The sequence below is a fragment of the Chinchilla lanigera genome, unplaced genomic scaffold (genome assembly GCF_000276665.1).
Source record: "Chinchilla lanigera isolate Chin_1 unplaced genomic scaffold, ChiLan1.0 scaffold00068, whole genome shotgun sequence".
NCBI lineage: Eukaryota > Metazoa > Chordata > Mammalia > Rodentia > Chinchillidae > Chinchilla > Chinchilla lanigera.
Genome location: NW_004955469.1, coordinates 12,510,337 through 12,524,529, shown reverse-complemented (window position 1 = coordinate 12,524,529; position 14,193 = coordinate 12,510,337). Strand labels below are relative to the sequence as shown.

At 49.5% G+C, this 14,193-nt stretch overlaps 1 protein-coding gene across 1 annotated transcript in view; it reads left to right on the top strand.

Moving 5' to 3' along the window:
* The window catches only part of Capn13 (calpain 13), a 71,564-nt gene that overhangs the window by 44,924 nt on the left and 12,447 nt on the right, over positions 1–14,193 (top strand). The window contains exons 8-12 of the mRNA XM_013522570.1: positions 3,349–3,434; positions 7,100–7,174; positions 8,369–8,514; positions 10,334–10,476; positions 12,377–12,496. Of these exons, the coding sequence (XP_013378024.1) occupies positions 3,349–3,434; positions 7,100–7,174; positions 8,369–8,514; positions 10,334–10,476; positions 12,377–12,496 (570 nt within the window). The remainder of the gene's footprint in view (positions 1–3,348; positions 3,435–7,099; positions 7,175–8,368; positions 8,515–10,333; positions 10,477–12,376; positions 12,497–14,193) is intronic.

The window sequence follows — 14,193 nt, the reverse complement described above, 5'->3', positions numbered from 1 at the left end:
GCAGAGGAAACTTCATTCCCATGGAGGAGGGGAGGCGGGCCTCTCACAACAGTCTTTCTTCCGATGCAAGAACCTGCTGTGGGTAGACAAGACGTGAATGCTCACCGTGCAGCAAGATATGTGCAGAAAACACTGCTGAGGGGCAGCCTCCTCTGCTCAGAAGTGCTCGTAAAGGAAGAAGATGAGTCCTGACGGTAGAAATGTCTTTCGCAAGGGCACAAAGACAGCTTCTTGTAAAATGGCCACATGGGCACCCTGTCTAATTCCCGTTTGTGATGATCTCACAGCTGTGCAGTAACAACACTTCCTGGCCTCGTGGGGGCTTCCTGCCAATGTCCCCTGCCTCTATGTTTTCCACAGCTCTTGAGGTCAAATAAAGTCTTCTAAGTGCTGAGACAGAGTCCCAAACTCCAGAGCACAGTTCTCACAGATGCTTGTGGACCTAGTAGTGCAGAATATCAGCTGCTGCCTCACACTTGCCCTGCCCTCTCTCTGTCAATGGTCTCTTCTGTCCATTGACCCAAGGCCAATTGTTCCATTAGCTCATGTGTTGGTGAGTGCCCAGTTCACCGAATAGGGATAGCATCTCCTGTCTCCTGCCTGCCTCCCTAAAGTAAACCAGCAACAAAATGTTTCCTCTGCAATCAATGCTTGTTGGATCAATGGGTGAGTGCACTTGCATGAGTCAATGAATGGATTTGCCCTTGGCCAATGAAGATGACATTGCTGATCCCCCATCATAGAACACATGGGAGGAGCCTGGAAGACATTTCCCATGAGCAAGGGAGAGCTTGGACCAGCCGAGTTCTAATCACAATGGCTCTAGGATGGCTTACTTCTCAACTATGCTCCAGGTCCTCTGGTCTATCCTCCCAAGCCCTTCCCTGAATCCTCAGTGGGGATAGCTGATGCCACTGTCATACTTGTAGACAAGAGGACAGACAGGTCTGGTCTCATGGGCCAGCTTTGACCATGGCCTGTACTGTCTGGATTCTTGTGTTGATAAAACATTGGCACTGCTTCCAGATTTAGGGAAAGAGCCATGTTTGATTCATGATATCTGTGCTGACAGGGGACAAGGCAGAGGTCTGAACAGAGCACCTTACCTGGGCTGACAGGTGATCAAGGCCACACATCCTGCAGGGCCCATCCCTCTCTGCCTTTACGAGCAGCTGACACTTCACAGAATGTGCCCTCGGGAGCGCTAACCTGGGAGACCTTTGTGAAAACAGTCTTGCACATTCATTTTTAAAGTATAACTCATCATTTCCCTTTGCTGCAGACTCGTGGTATATACTAATAGTTATAGGCTCTGAGAAGGCCTGTATTTAAAAGGACTGCTTGGTTTTAATCTACCATTTGCCGTGAAACCATTTTGTTCTCCAAGTAACTACTAATGGCCAATGGAACTAGTGTTCAGGCATGTACAGCTGAGGAACCGTCATTCTAGGGTGAACCACGGGGGCCACCTCCTGCCCAGTGGCACCTGTTGGGAATATGAGCAACAGTCAGAGCGGTGAAGAACTTGACCTTGAATGTGACCCCTGTGCTCCTGACCAAGGCCCCTGTGATCACCAGTGCAATATTGTCATTACACTCACAGTTATACAAGGGCCCAGGAAAGGTTTCTCCTCCAGAGAGGGTGGGTTGGTTCTAGCGCTGAGCCACAAGTGCTAAGATTAAACCAGCCCATAAATGCAGTATGCTTTTTAATCTGCTCATCCTCCCTCCAGGCAGGACACAGACAGGAAGATAAATGAAATTGGCATTTTTTATTATGCACCTAGCTCCAGCAGTGACTCCCCTGGGCAAGGGGGTGAGTGTTTATCTGCATGCCTCATTTAGCTCTGCTCTCAGCCCCTTTGAATCACTGGCCGCTTTTCCTCTCTGTGCCCAACTGGGCCTCCGACTATCCGTTGGGCACTGAAGGTGGCTCATTAAGCTCTGTGGGCCACTAGGCAACCATTTCTCATGTCCCTGCTTGGTGGGCTCTACCAGGTGCTGGAAGCAATGATAAATGGCGTGCAAGGCTTGGGGGCGGGGCAGAGGGTGCGGAGCCCTGTGGGCTGGCATTGGAAGCTGGGGCACCTTCCATATTTCTGGGCCCTCGTGTGATGGTATTGTTCCTTCAGGGCAGTGGTCTGTTGGTGACCACATAGGCCTCAGCCAAGTGCTCAAGCTGAATCTGAGGCCAAGGTCATGGCCACATCCAAGAAGGGGCCTTTATCCAAGTCAACCCCAAACTTCAGAGCCTGAGATTTGGAAAGTAACGGTGGCTAGGATCAGGGTCCTGCCCCTCTGCCTACCTGGAGGTCTTGGGAAAGTTGCTCACCCTCTCTAGTGTTCAGTTCCCTCCTCTGCAAGTCAAGGTCACAATAAACGTCTACCCCAGAGAACTGCAGGCAGAGGGCAAGCTTGCTGGGTGCCTGGCTCTGAGCTCTGCCTCCATGTGTGTGCTCCTCCCGTCCCTGCCCCTCCGTCTCCCCGCACAGTATCACCACAGATCAGCAGCCCAGCTACAACTCAATCATATTTTAATCCCCTCTCCAGACTGAGAGCTGCAGGCCTCTGCAAATGGATGTTTAAGGGTTTGTTGTTGCTTGTTGTAACTTTCCCACGGTCCTGCCCTCTGGCTTCAGGGGAGCAGAGGAGCAAAGGTGCCACCTTCAATATCTGAAGTGAGTGATGCTGGAGGAGGAAGGAGGAAGCAAGGGAGGGATGGAAGGAGGGAAAGTCCAGGCCACTGCAGGTCAGCTACTCTAATGCAGAGGTGTCTGCATGAGACGCAGGATGAGGTGGGCTAGCCTTGGCAAGTTCAGGGCCTGGGCTATCCTGGTCTTGCCCACATGAGCCTCCTCAGCCCTCCTCACTCATAACAGTGCCGTCAGGACGGCACCACGCTCCCAGCCAGCTGCTAGCAGGGAAGCATGCTGTCTGTGGGACAGAGATGCTGTCTGCGGCAGGGCTTGGACCCGGGGCCCATACAGCTCTCTCCTCTGCAACACGAAGCAGCGGCCCTGCTGTTTATCTGCCGTTAAATCTGAGCCTGCCCGGATTCTCTGGCACAGCCACACAGCCTGATGAATTTGAACTTGCACCTCCTGCGAGGGGCTGAGATGAAAGGGCCATTTTCTCCTCTGTCTCATTCTAAGTCCATGCAGGCAGCAAGAGAGTCATTGATTTTTTTTTTTTTTTATCTTTTCAAATTTTTTTTTTCTGGCTGCAGCCAAATGAGGTCAGAAGTTAAATTAGTCCTCGGAGGGAGAAAGCAGTGGCATTCATATTCCCTCTTTCTGCTGACTTGAGCCGGAGAGCCCTGACGAGTTCCTTTTCCGGTCTGTATTGCAGATTCAATACAGGACAGGCTGGGAAGAGATCATCCGGCTGTGGAATCCCTGGGGCAACACGGAGTGGAGAGGGCGCTGGAGAGATGGGTATGGCTGGCGGGGAGGCTCCGGGGAAAGCCTTCGCAAGAACCCCTCCAGGCCAGAGCACCCTGTCCCTGAGGCAGCATATGTCCCACCTGCCTCGGGCCTGTTCACAGCGGGGTGTGGCCGTGGGGCCACCTCATGCTCCCATGATGCCATTCTGCCGGCATCTAGTAGGCACCTGTTGTGTACATTCTTCATGAAGTATGTGAGGTGGGTGCTTGGGGGAATATATGGATGACAAAACCTAGTGTCTCTCCCCCAGGAGGCTAGTCCAGAGCTGTGAATCCATGTACCCAGCACTGGTAAGGAGGGTGGGGACCAGGCCAGCAGCCAAGCCTTCACTTGGCCAAAGAGGTGGAGAGCAGGACCCTCAAGCCTGGGAGGGATCCTGTGGATCCTAATATCCCTCATGCCACTGGACCAAGGTAGAAAAGGCTGTGGATCCTAATACCCCTCATGCCACTGGACCAAGGTAGAAAAGTCTTGGGTAATTAGGGAAACTGAGGCAGAGATCTGGATGAGCAGCTCAGCTCAGAACGTCAGGCCTACCCACTGATCCAGACACCCACACGCCCAGTGACACCTCGCTCAAGGTGAGGGTGAGTGGAGTAAGCGGGTCTCTGATGTCCTGGTGGGGCCTGGCTGTGTGGTCAGTGGTTTCCCATAGGAGCTGAGCTGGCATTTCCCAGCTAGTACAGGACCCAAGCCCCGGCACCCCACCCCTTGCTGATTGAGAGTGGGAAGACGGCCCTGAGAACTCTCAAGGGGCAATGATGTTCCGTGTTCCTCTCAGGGGCTGCGAGGCTGGCCCTGTGGCATTTCTCTGAGCAGCTGTGCGGTCCATGCAAAGTGTGATGACAGAGTGGCCACAGCATTATCACGAGAAGCTGGGTGGGGGGCAGAGGATGATGAGAAAGGAAAAGCGATTTGTTCACACAAACGGAGCACAGGGCCCACCAGGCAGTGGAAATCGATACAGTGAACACGGTGCTTTTGGGAAGGCGGATACAGCCAGCCCATACTAAGCCCTGACATCCCTCAGGCTGCCAGACCGTAGCATGGTGCCCCCTCTCAGGCTGTGGCTGGATCACTCTGATTCTCCGCAACCTCCAATGGCTGGTGTGTGCCTGGCACACGTGGCCACTTAGCCAGTGTATGTGCTGGCTGAGGAGTGAAGAGAGGGGATAAGGGAGGAAACAGCAAAATAAATTTGTAGAATAAACCAGGGGGCTGTGACCTCAGATGCCTTTGGAGCACAGTGTAGCTGAATCCTCCCACAGAGGGAAAAGAACTGAGGAAACCATGAACCAATCAGGCCTGGACAATATTTATCTTACTGTCATCCTTTTTCTTTTTCTCTTGCCTCCGATCTCTCTTTCTTCCGGAGGTATCCTTTGCCTTTCCAATGTAAATTCTTGTAACCATGGCCAGAATCCATGACTTTCAGTTGGCCGCTCAGGGTAGAATCAGAGGGAAGGCCAATAGCTATGAAAGAGTCCCTAGGGTAAGAAAACAGATAATGAACTCACAAGAGTTGATATTTCGCCAGGTGTGATAGCATGCACCTATAATCCCAGCACTCGGGAGGCTGAGGCAGGAGGATCACTGCAAGTTCGAGACCTGCCTGGGCTACAAAGTGAGCTGAAGGCCAGCCTAAACTGCATGTCCCAAAAAGCCAAAAAAAAAAAAAAAAAAGCGTCGATATCTCACCCATTCTTCTATGCTAAACATCAAAGGATCAGTAATGGCAAAAAGGGACACCAGAGATCAGAGGAAGAAAGTGTTCCCTGGGTGGGCACGTTCAGCCACAGTGACACAGATGGGATGGATTGTTTGGGGGAGGGAGTGTGACACCCTTCAGAAGAGACACTAGGTAGGAGCAAAAGCATGGGCCATGATCCCTCGCCAGTAAAAGGCCTATCCTGCTCAGGGCCACCAAGCTGGCCTTGGACAGAGGAGTTGAAAAGAGAGGGTGGTGGTGCCGAGGGTCACCCACTTCCACCCACCTCCTTCTCAGGCTGGAAGGAAGCGGTGCGAACTGCATAATCACCGTCTCCATGCAGGTGGTCGATTTCCTCCCTGCTTTTTAGGAATGGAGATGAATGGAGAAAGCTGGATGGTCTAATCTCAGCCATAATTGAAATTTCAGGCGCACACACTTAAAGGCAAACTTGCATGAATCAATAGCATATTGATTTACACTACATTTATTTTCCCTTACATACTGCAGAAAATGTAATTATCGCTTAATTATAAAATTGCCATTTTACAATAACACATCTGACTGCCTCAGCCTGAAGCCGGAAGCCGGAATGGTGGTCTCTGCCTTGCTGTCTTAGCACAGAGGTGACCAGGCTCTCAATTCGAGCTCCTCCATGGAAAAATCTCATTAAACTTTTGTGCCTCTGGGGCCCATTGCCTTGACAGCGTGCCTGCATTTTAAAGAGCAGACTGAGGGAGAGGCCTCCTCATGGAAGCTAGGACGAGCTTCTGGAACACAGCATCCCAGTGAAATGGATAGCATTCATTAACAGACTGGCAGAAAGTCTTTGTGGGCCAGCTCTTTGCGAAGACATGTGCTGGTCATTTTGATGATACAATGGAGAGCAATGCTCCTCAGCTCAGTTGGCACTCGGGAGCCCAGAGAGGGGTAGCAACAAACACAACAGCTACACAGGGCGCTGAGTGCTGAGACAGAAGTGTCCAGGGAGCTCTGTGTGCTCTAAGGAGGGCTCCTGCTCCAGGTGTGGGGCAGGTGGATGTAGGAGGCCAAGTAAAGCTTCCCGCAGGAAGTGCTCTTTAGGAGAAGAGGAGTAAGAGTTAGTAGGTTAAAGAACTGAGAGGAACACAAGTATTCTAGACGGAAGGGCATCAGTATTCATCAGAATGACAGCCACGAGGTGGTATGTGGGGCATCTTTAAGGAAGTGAAGACCTTCAGGATGGCTGGAGTATGGAATTCAGTGACCAGGGTGGGGTGGGAAAGTGTCCAGGTCAAGCTGGAGAAGTAGGCACAGGCCTAGGTTTTCTTTAAGGAGTTTGAACTTCACTCTCTCTTGAGAGTAACAGAACCATGGAGATGATTTAAGCAGGGAAATGACATAATCCAGTTTGTGTGTCAGAGAGATCATTTTGATGGCAGTGTAGAGAATGCCTGGGAAAGCAGGTAGGACTGGCTGGGTTTAGGGTAACCAGCTGGGGTCCAAGAGGGAGAAGAAGGTGAGTGGAACTAGAATAGCAGAAGTAGGCATGGAAATGAGTGGAGGCTGTGATGGGGATTTACAGGAGGAATCAGGGAGGGTAAGTACTGGCTGACTGGCTGGAGGTGGTACAGTGAGAGAGACTTCTTCTCTTCTGTCCGGGCAATGGGAGCAGGTAGAAGACAGGTGACTTGAGGTCACTTTGGGACTCGAGTGGAGATGTGGGATGGACTATAGATTTGTCTTGAATTCGGGAAATAGGGGTAAGGTGGGGAAAGGTGTTTGGAAGGCATTAGCATGACTGAGGCGGAGGAATTTAGTGACTTGAGCCTTGTCCCCAAGTACAGTGATACTCTATTTATCCCCAGGAACTAGCAGTGGCCATACAAGGAACCCCTACTGGAGCACAGGTGGCTGAGCTGAAACTCTCTGGGCCGTGCCACACTATGCTTTGTTTCTCTGTGTTCAGGTCCCGGGAATGGCAAGAAACCCAAGACCCACGGAAAAAGCTGTTGTACCACAACAAGGAAGATGGCGAATTTTGGTATTTGCCCTTTTAAAAAATGGTGCTTTAAATCTTTATTGTCCAAGCTTTCAATCCCCACTCCTTTTCCTAAACTTTTATGAGGATGGAAATAAGCATTGCAGAGACCTCCATAGACAGATACTATTTTCTCTAGCAAGACAGACTTTGGATGGAAAATTGTGCCCCCTCTGGGTAAAAAAGTTGTCTTGGATTTTCCCATACATTCTGATGATAAAAGGGAATGCTAGTATCAAAGGTTGGAGAGAAAACAGTTTTTTGGAAACCAGGGGATATGGGTGTCATGCCCATATCTTCCATGCCATTTTTATGGGACTCTAGCTCTGCCGTCTCCTCTGGAGTGAATCTACAAAAAAACTCTAGAGTTCTGGGTGGGGCATTACTTTCATCACCCAGAAGTCATTCAAGACTAGATGACTACTTGTTTTAAAAAGGAAGTACTCGGGCCGGATGTATAGCTCAGTGGCATGGTGCTTCCTTGGCAAGCATGAGGTCATGAGTTTGATTGCCTGTACCAAAAAAAAAAAGAAAAGAAAAGAAAAGAAAAAGAAATGCTCATCTATATGCACACATGTTAGAGGAGGAAATAGACATTTCTCTGTAGAGTCATCTGATTTACTTACTGTCATGTTTAAATGAAACTAAAATATGTATGAAATGGATCCTGGGTCTAAGTTATTAAGAATTAGAGAAACAAATGTAAATTAGAAAGAAAAATATTTCCAGTATCTCTACTTTCATCATAGCAGGAGGTAGGGCTTTAGGTGTAGAATACACTTTGCTTTTATAAAGATCTCAACAATAGATTGGCAAATGGGCTTAGAGAAGGGCTAGCATAATGGTAGCATCAGGACCCAGAGAAAGAGAGAGGCTGGCTATAGTCCACTGACTACGGGAGGGCTCACAGATTACTGGTGCAGGAAAGTGGATAATGATTAAGCCTCTGCCAGGTTACATGAAAAACCCAGAATTTGACTCTGCCATTGTCCTTTCAACCGCTAAAAAGAGGACTGAGAAAGCAGAAGGTTGCTTGATGCTGAAGGAGCCAAAGTCATGCCCTGATCTTTGGATAGGTCAGTCAGTGAAGAGGTTAGCTGACCCTGAAAAGGTACCGTGAAATGATGAGATCCCCCCACCTGGGGACACAATCAGTGGTCATTAAGTGACTTGTATCTGTGTATCTGTTTTCAACAGGATGTCATGTCAAGATTTCCAAGAGAACTTCTTCTCCCTGTTCATATGTAACCAAATCCCCATCACCTTGGACCACGGACTCAGGCCCCATGAAAGATGGTGCCCAATGATATTTAAGAACCAAGTGATTCTAGGAAACAGTGCGGGTAGGTGTAACATTGGTGACACTTCTGCCAGACCAGAAGCTGTCATCAGCCTCCCTGCTCTTTAGTAAATACCCATGGCAGTGGGAGGGCTGTGGGAAGAGCACTGGACAAAGGTCAGCACCGTTGGCTTTGTCACACCCTAGTTTTGTGACTTTGGGGTATAGCTGTCTCTCTGTCTTCATCTTCCCCAGTTGTGGACTTAATAATCCCTGTCTGCCCCTTGGGCCCACAAAGTGCCACCTAGATGCCAAGGACAATCATCCTTCCCCGTGCTGGGGGGAGGCAGCAGCGTAGGCATGTCTGAGCCTGTCACAGGGCTCCTTGAAATGAATCTTGTTGACTGTGTCCTCCAGAGAGTCACCTTCCCTCATGTACCTCCTGCATGCTGCTTGTGACATTGATGAGTGAAACTGCTCCCTGTGGAGTTGAACCTGAGCGTGCTAATACATCCTAGATAAAAGAGGCTGTAAAAACATTCTTGTGTGTGCAAGTGCATATATATGTACATTTACACCTAGACATACACATACATTTCCCCAACCACCCGCCTGTTGAGACTGGTTGTCGAATGACTCCTGGACTCCAGGGTGTCCCTCTTTTCCACCTGCAGACTCTCATGATTGCTCAGCTACAGAGAGAGACTGGTCACCAGGAAGCCACAGGCAGGCACAGGAACTGTCACATCACTCTAAATGATGCATCTCCTGAGCTGTGCCTATCTGACTGTATAGCTGAGATATAATGCATATCAATGAACTAACCAAAATTATACATTGGGGCCAGTGTATAACACCTTACAAGAAAGAGGAACAGGCGCCAGAATTGAGCACCTGCTAAGGGCATTTGAATGCATGGTCTTCTCCAGTTCTCATAGAAAGCCCATCACCTTGACAGTCCGCTGTCTCCCCAGTCCCTTTCAGAGCATCCCAGTACAACTCAAACCTTCTGGTGTGCATCCATTTATCTCTATCCTGACTTATTCCTTCGTGGATTCAAATCTAACAGTTTCCACATGAGTTCTTTGTCTGTTGCTCTGGTTTTGACCAGCAGGCTGAGGGTAGAGGAGCACTGCACATGGCTATCTCTCTTCACATATCTTCACTGGTCCTTGGGCAGCTGATGTCACTCAAGCCTCTGATGGTTACCGCAAGGGCATTGGTCATATACACCTGGGGATCCTGGAACTGCACTTGTTATTAAAATAGCCCTTGACTTTACAGATAGTTACGGTACAGATCTGAAATGCTCCCAGAAGTCCCCTGTGTCTGCAGTGTGATTGGATCATGGGGGCACTCTTCTCCTCAGTGGATTCGTCCATTGGTGCCTCCAGTAGCTCATGTGCTGTGAGGAGGTGGAGCCTGATGGATGATGGGCCACTGGGGCCATGACCTGGGAAAGTGAATTCATATAGCTCCTCCTTTCTCTCTGCTTTCTGCCTGCCATGGATTGAGCACCCTTTCCTCTGCCAGGCCCCTCTGCCATCTTGTTTCTGCTATGGAGCCAGCCAGCCATGGACTAAAACCATGACCCAACATAAACCTCTTCTCCTTTTAGTTGTGGTGTCAGATACTGTATAGTATCCACAGGAAAATATCTAAAACACAAATTAAGAGACATTTTCATCAAGTAGGGACTATACTCTTCTTCCTGGTTTTAAGAGGGAGAGACCAGGGCTTAGAAAGTAAAGAAGCTTGTACCATAACTAGTAACCATGAGGTGGGCACCACGGCCTTAGGTCTCCCAATCCAGAGGCAATATCCTAGCCCTGCAGGGCTCTCCAAACTAGACATGATCCCAGTGATGGCCTTTTCTCATACAGGAGAACCCGGGAGGAATGCTCGGTACCTCTTCAGTGTACGAGAGTCCCAGGGAGGCGACAATGTTGTTGTGTCCTTCACTGTCACGCCACAGGGCTTGAAGGCAGAAGAGGAAGCATTTCCCTTGAGCTTCCAGGTTATTAAGGTAAGGCTGCCTGCCTCGGGGCTCGTTGTTTTCGGACTCTCGTGCACACCTTGGGCTGGAGAGAAAAGTCTGCTAGGCAGAAATATTTGAGTGTACCAGAGCTTGAAGATAAAACCCAAAGGGTCCGTAGTGTTTATCTGTCCAACTATAAGTTTGCAAAAAAAAAAAAAACCTAAAACTAGAGAGATTAGACTTGACCATGTTGACAGTGGGACACATCTCCTGCCTCTGTCACTTGTCAGCTTTTCCACGAATGCTGCACAATTTAATGCCAGTACCTTGAAAAGTAGCCTGGTCCAAGACAGGCTGTTTTAACTATGCACATTCTTGGGCCTTCCTTAGTCAGAATCTGCAAGGACAGACCCTAAAAGTCTGCATTTTAACAAGCTCCCCAGGGGCTGCTTATGCATGTTTGAGAATCATTGGTTAAACTTTGGGGAGGTATTTAGGTTTTTTTAAAAAACTGACAAGTATAAATCTGAGAGCTGTGCTGGGTCAGCTACTCTGTCCCTCCCAAAAAATGAATGGGTCAGGTACCAACAGTTCTCTTAAGAATATCTCAGCCAACTCTTCTTTTTCTTTATGTGAGACAGAGAAACTCTGGGAAGGTCTGGGGACACATGGCTCCCGGGGAAACTGTTCACATTGTTGTCCTTTAGCCTGGGGTCTCTGAGCGGGCAGAATGTGTTAACTGATTTGCCCTGAGCCTTCACAGTTCAGAAGCCCTAGGATTGTAATTGTACCCATTTTAAAAATACTACCAAGCCCACTTCTCTCCTTTTCACTAGAGATGCAGGATTCCTTAGCTGCCTATTTACTACAGGAGTGCTTAGACCCAAGGTCTTCTCAGGGTCCCTGCAGATCCCAGCAGATCTTGCAGGATTCTTGTTGAGTTAAACATCAGAGAACTGACTTCGACAACTCAAAAGTCACATGGGCTCTTTTTGCAGTTCAGCTGAGAAATAGACTCTAGCTGTACCAGCAGCCAGGCTTTTGTGAGTCCCTGGGGCTCTGTGTACAGTGCTCCCCCAGCTGAAATGGGGCTCCAGCCCTAGTGCCGTGGAGCACTGCTCTGCCTTCCTGCAAACCAAATCCTGGGTGTGTATGATCAGGTAGGGAGAGGTCGGGACGATTCGTGAAGTCTTTTCACGTGGTGGTCCCCGTGGAAAAGAAAGCAATCCCACATCAGCTGGGGAAGGCAGGGCCTGATGATGTGGGGAAGCAACACAGGTTGTCCTATTCCCCACTCTGCTACCTGAACCGCTGCGCTTCTGTTTCCACACTCACAAAACAGGATGTCTGCTTGCAGGAACAGCGTGAATATCCAGCACTGTACATGCAAGTGCTTCGCAAACAGTAGAGGCGTTTAGAAATGAAACTGCATCCTCAGTGCTTCTTGCCACCACATGGAAAAGTGGAATATAGCTATTTCCTCATTCATCTGCACACATACGTTCCTGCAAGCACCACGGGACCTAGAACAAATCCTCAGCATAAGTACAGTCTGAGGGAACCGCTCAAGGTCTCAACACAAGAAATTTACACTGGACTGAGGCTCTGTCTTATCTCAAGCCCCGGCCACGTCTCCCCGTCACTGCCAAAGTTACCCTCACTGCTATGGACAGGAACCACTGGTTGCTGTGGGACAAACGGGGCACCTCCCCTCTCACACACCTTCTTTCGCTCTCCAGTTCCTTCCTCTTCTGCATCCAGGTAAGGCAGTAGGGCTCCTTTTCACAACTCTGCCCTGGGAGTGAGTACTTATCCTCCCCCTCACTGTGTGCCAGGAAACGGGGATGACCACCCAAGAGGAAGGAGCACAAGGTCCCAAGCCAGGCTGACGGCACTTGCTCCACTCTCTGTTGTGGTCCTGACCCAGCTTTCTTCTTCTGCCCCACAGGTTGACGCTCAGGTATGGCTCACCACCTTTTCCTGCCTCTGCTGCTGCCTCTTGGTACAATGTCAAGACTCTTCCAGCACCGGGAACTCCACACACTCCAGGCTGCAAACTCAGTCCTGCTAGGTCTTTTGTCAGAGACAGGATTAGCCTTTCAAGCAGAAACAAATAAAAAAATGTTTAGTTGGCCTGGTCTAAGGTTAGACCCCTTGGAAGCTCTCCTGTTTAACATTCAAGAGGAGCTGCAGTCCTCAAGCATTTGGTCCTTGACAGAGAAGATTGATAGATTTGGTTTCTGTGTATATAAGATGAGAGTAGCACTAAGGGGCCCCTACGAGGACCTGCAGCTTCCAGAGTTAGTCAGCCTTCAAATCCACACTCAGCTTTAAGGCACATCCTCTGGGTCCGCTGACAAGCAAATTGCCACTGCTCCTGAACCACTAACCTGATCCAGCTTTGCTGAAACTTAAATCTATGAGGAGGAATAGAGAAAGACATGAAATTCAGAAAACCCGACCTCACAGGCACTCACCTCCCATGGCTATGGGAGTCCAGCCCTATCTCTACCTACTAGAGAGACCTCTGACATATGAGGTAGAGGGTAGAGTAGGCAGGAGGGGAGCAGGGTGTGGCCACAGCCAACAGATGGTGACCATAGCCCCTCCAGGCTACCCAAGGGGCCTCTTAGGTAGACCAAGGCCAGGAAAGGAGTCTCAGAGCAGGAAAGACTATGAAGTCTGCAGAGCTGGGAGAAAAGTAACCATGGGTATGGAACTTCAGCAAGGGCTTTGAGGGAAGTGATGAGGTGCAAGAACTGGGCTGGCGCTCCACTTCCCAGAGCTGCAGAACAGGGTGGGGACTTGGCCCAGGAGGAGGCACAAGCCCCATTCCATAGAATGACAATCAGCTCTGTGCCCAACCAGCGCTGTTTATCTTGAAGGAGGCTCCTCTGAGTGCTGGACCAAGACATTTTACCACCACACACACACACACACACACACACACACACACACTTCTCATTGCCACTGAACAAGCAGGTTCTGAAGCATTAGGAGCTTGGACAGGGCTGTGAGGGTCTCACGGAGGAAGGAGAGCAGGGAAGTAAGGCTGTTCTCAACTCCTAGGCTGTAAGAGGTCTGTTGCCCTCACACTGCTGCATGCAGAGTCTTAGCTCGAGCCACAGGACACAGCTGAGTCTCTGAACGGGAGCTGGTCCCACTACAGCATCTGCCAGAAGGGCTCCAGCACATCCAGCTCCAAACCCATGGGCCCGCTGTTACCAGCAGAACAGCTTTGCAGGTTCCAGCCAGCCCTCTGCTGTATACCTGGAGCTGTGACCTATGTCCTGATTCACCTGGGAGCCCAGCCCTGTGCCTACCCTCTACAAAAAATATTCCCCTTTCCCATTTTCCCCGCAAGGCAAAGCCCATAAATAATCATTTCATGCTGTGTAACCATTCTAAATGGAATCCCCATCCTCAACTGTAGCAGGGGAAAATTTGTTTAGTAAGGGGTTTTCATTATGTAATATATATGTGACATCTTGTAATAAGAACTGCATTATATTTATTGTTTTATCTCTAAGAAAATATCGAAATAAAAGGAAAATGATCAGGGGCTATTATTTTCCAATGAGAAAGAATCTCAGGGCTCTGTTAGCAGAAACAGAGCGAGTGGGAAGAATTCAACACCGTAATGCTATGGCAGCCCAGAGTACTGCACAGGTGTAGAAGGGGCTTGGAGGACCCAAAAGAAAGTCAGTGCTGGAACAATGTCACCAGTTCCCATGGAGATCTTAACATAGAAGCAGAGAGAGAGAG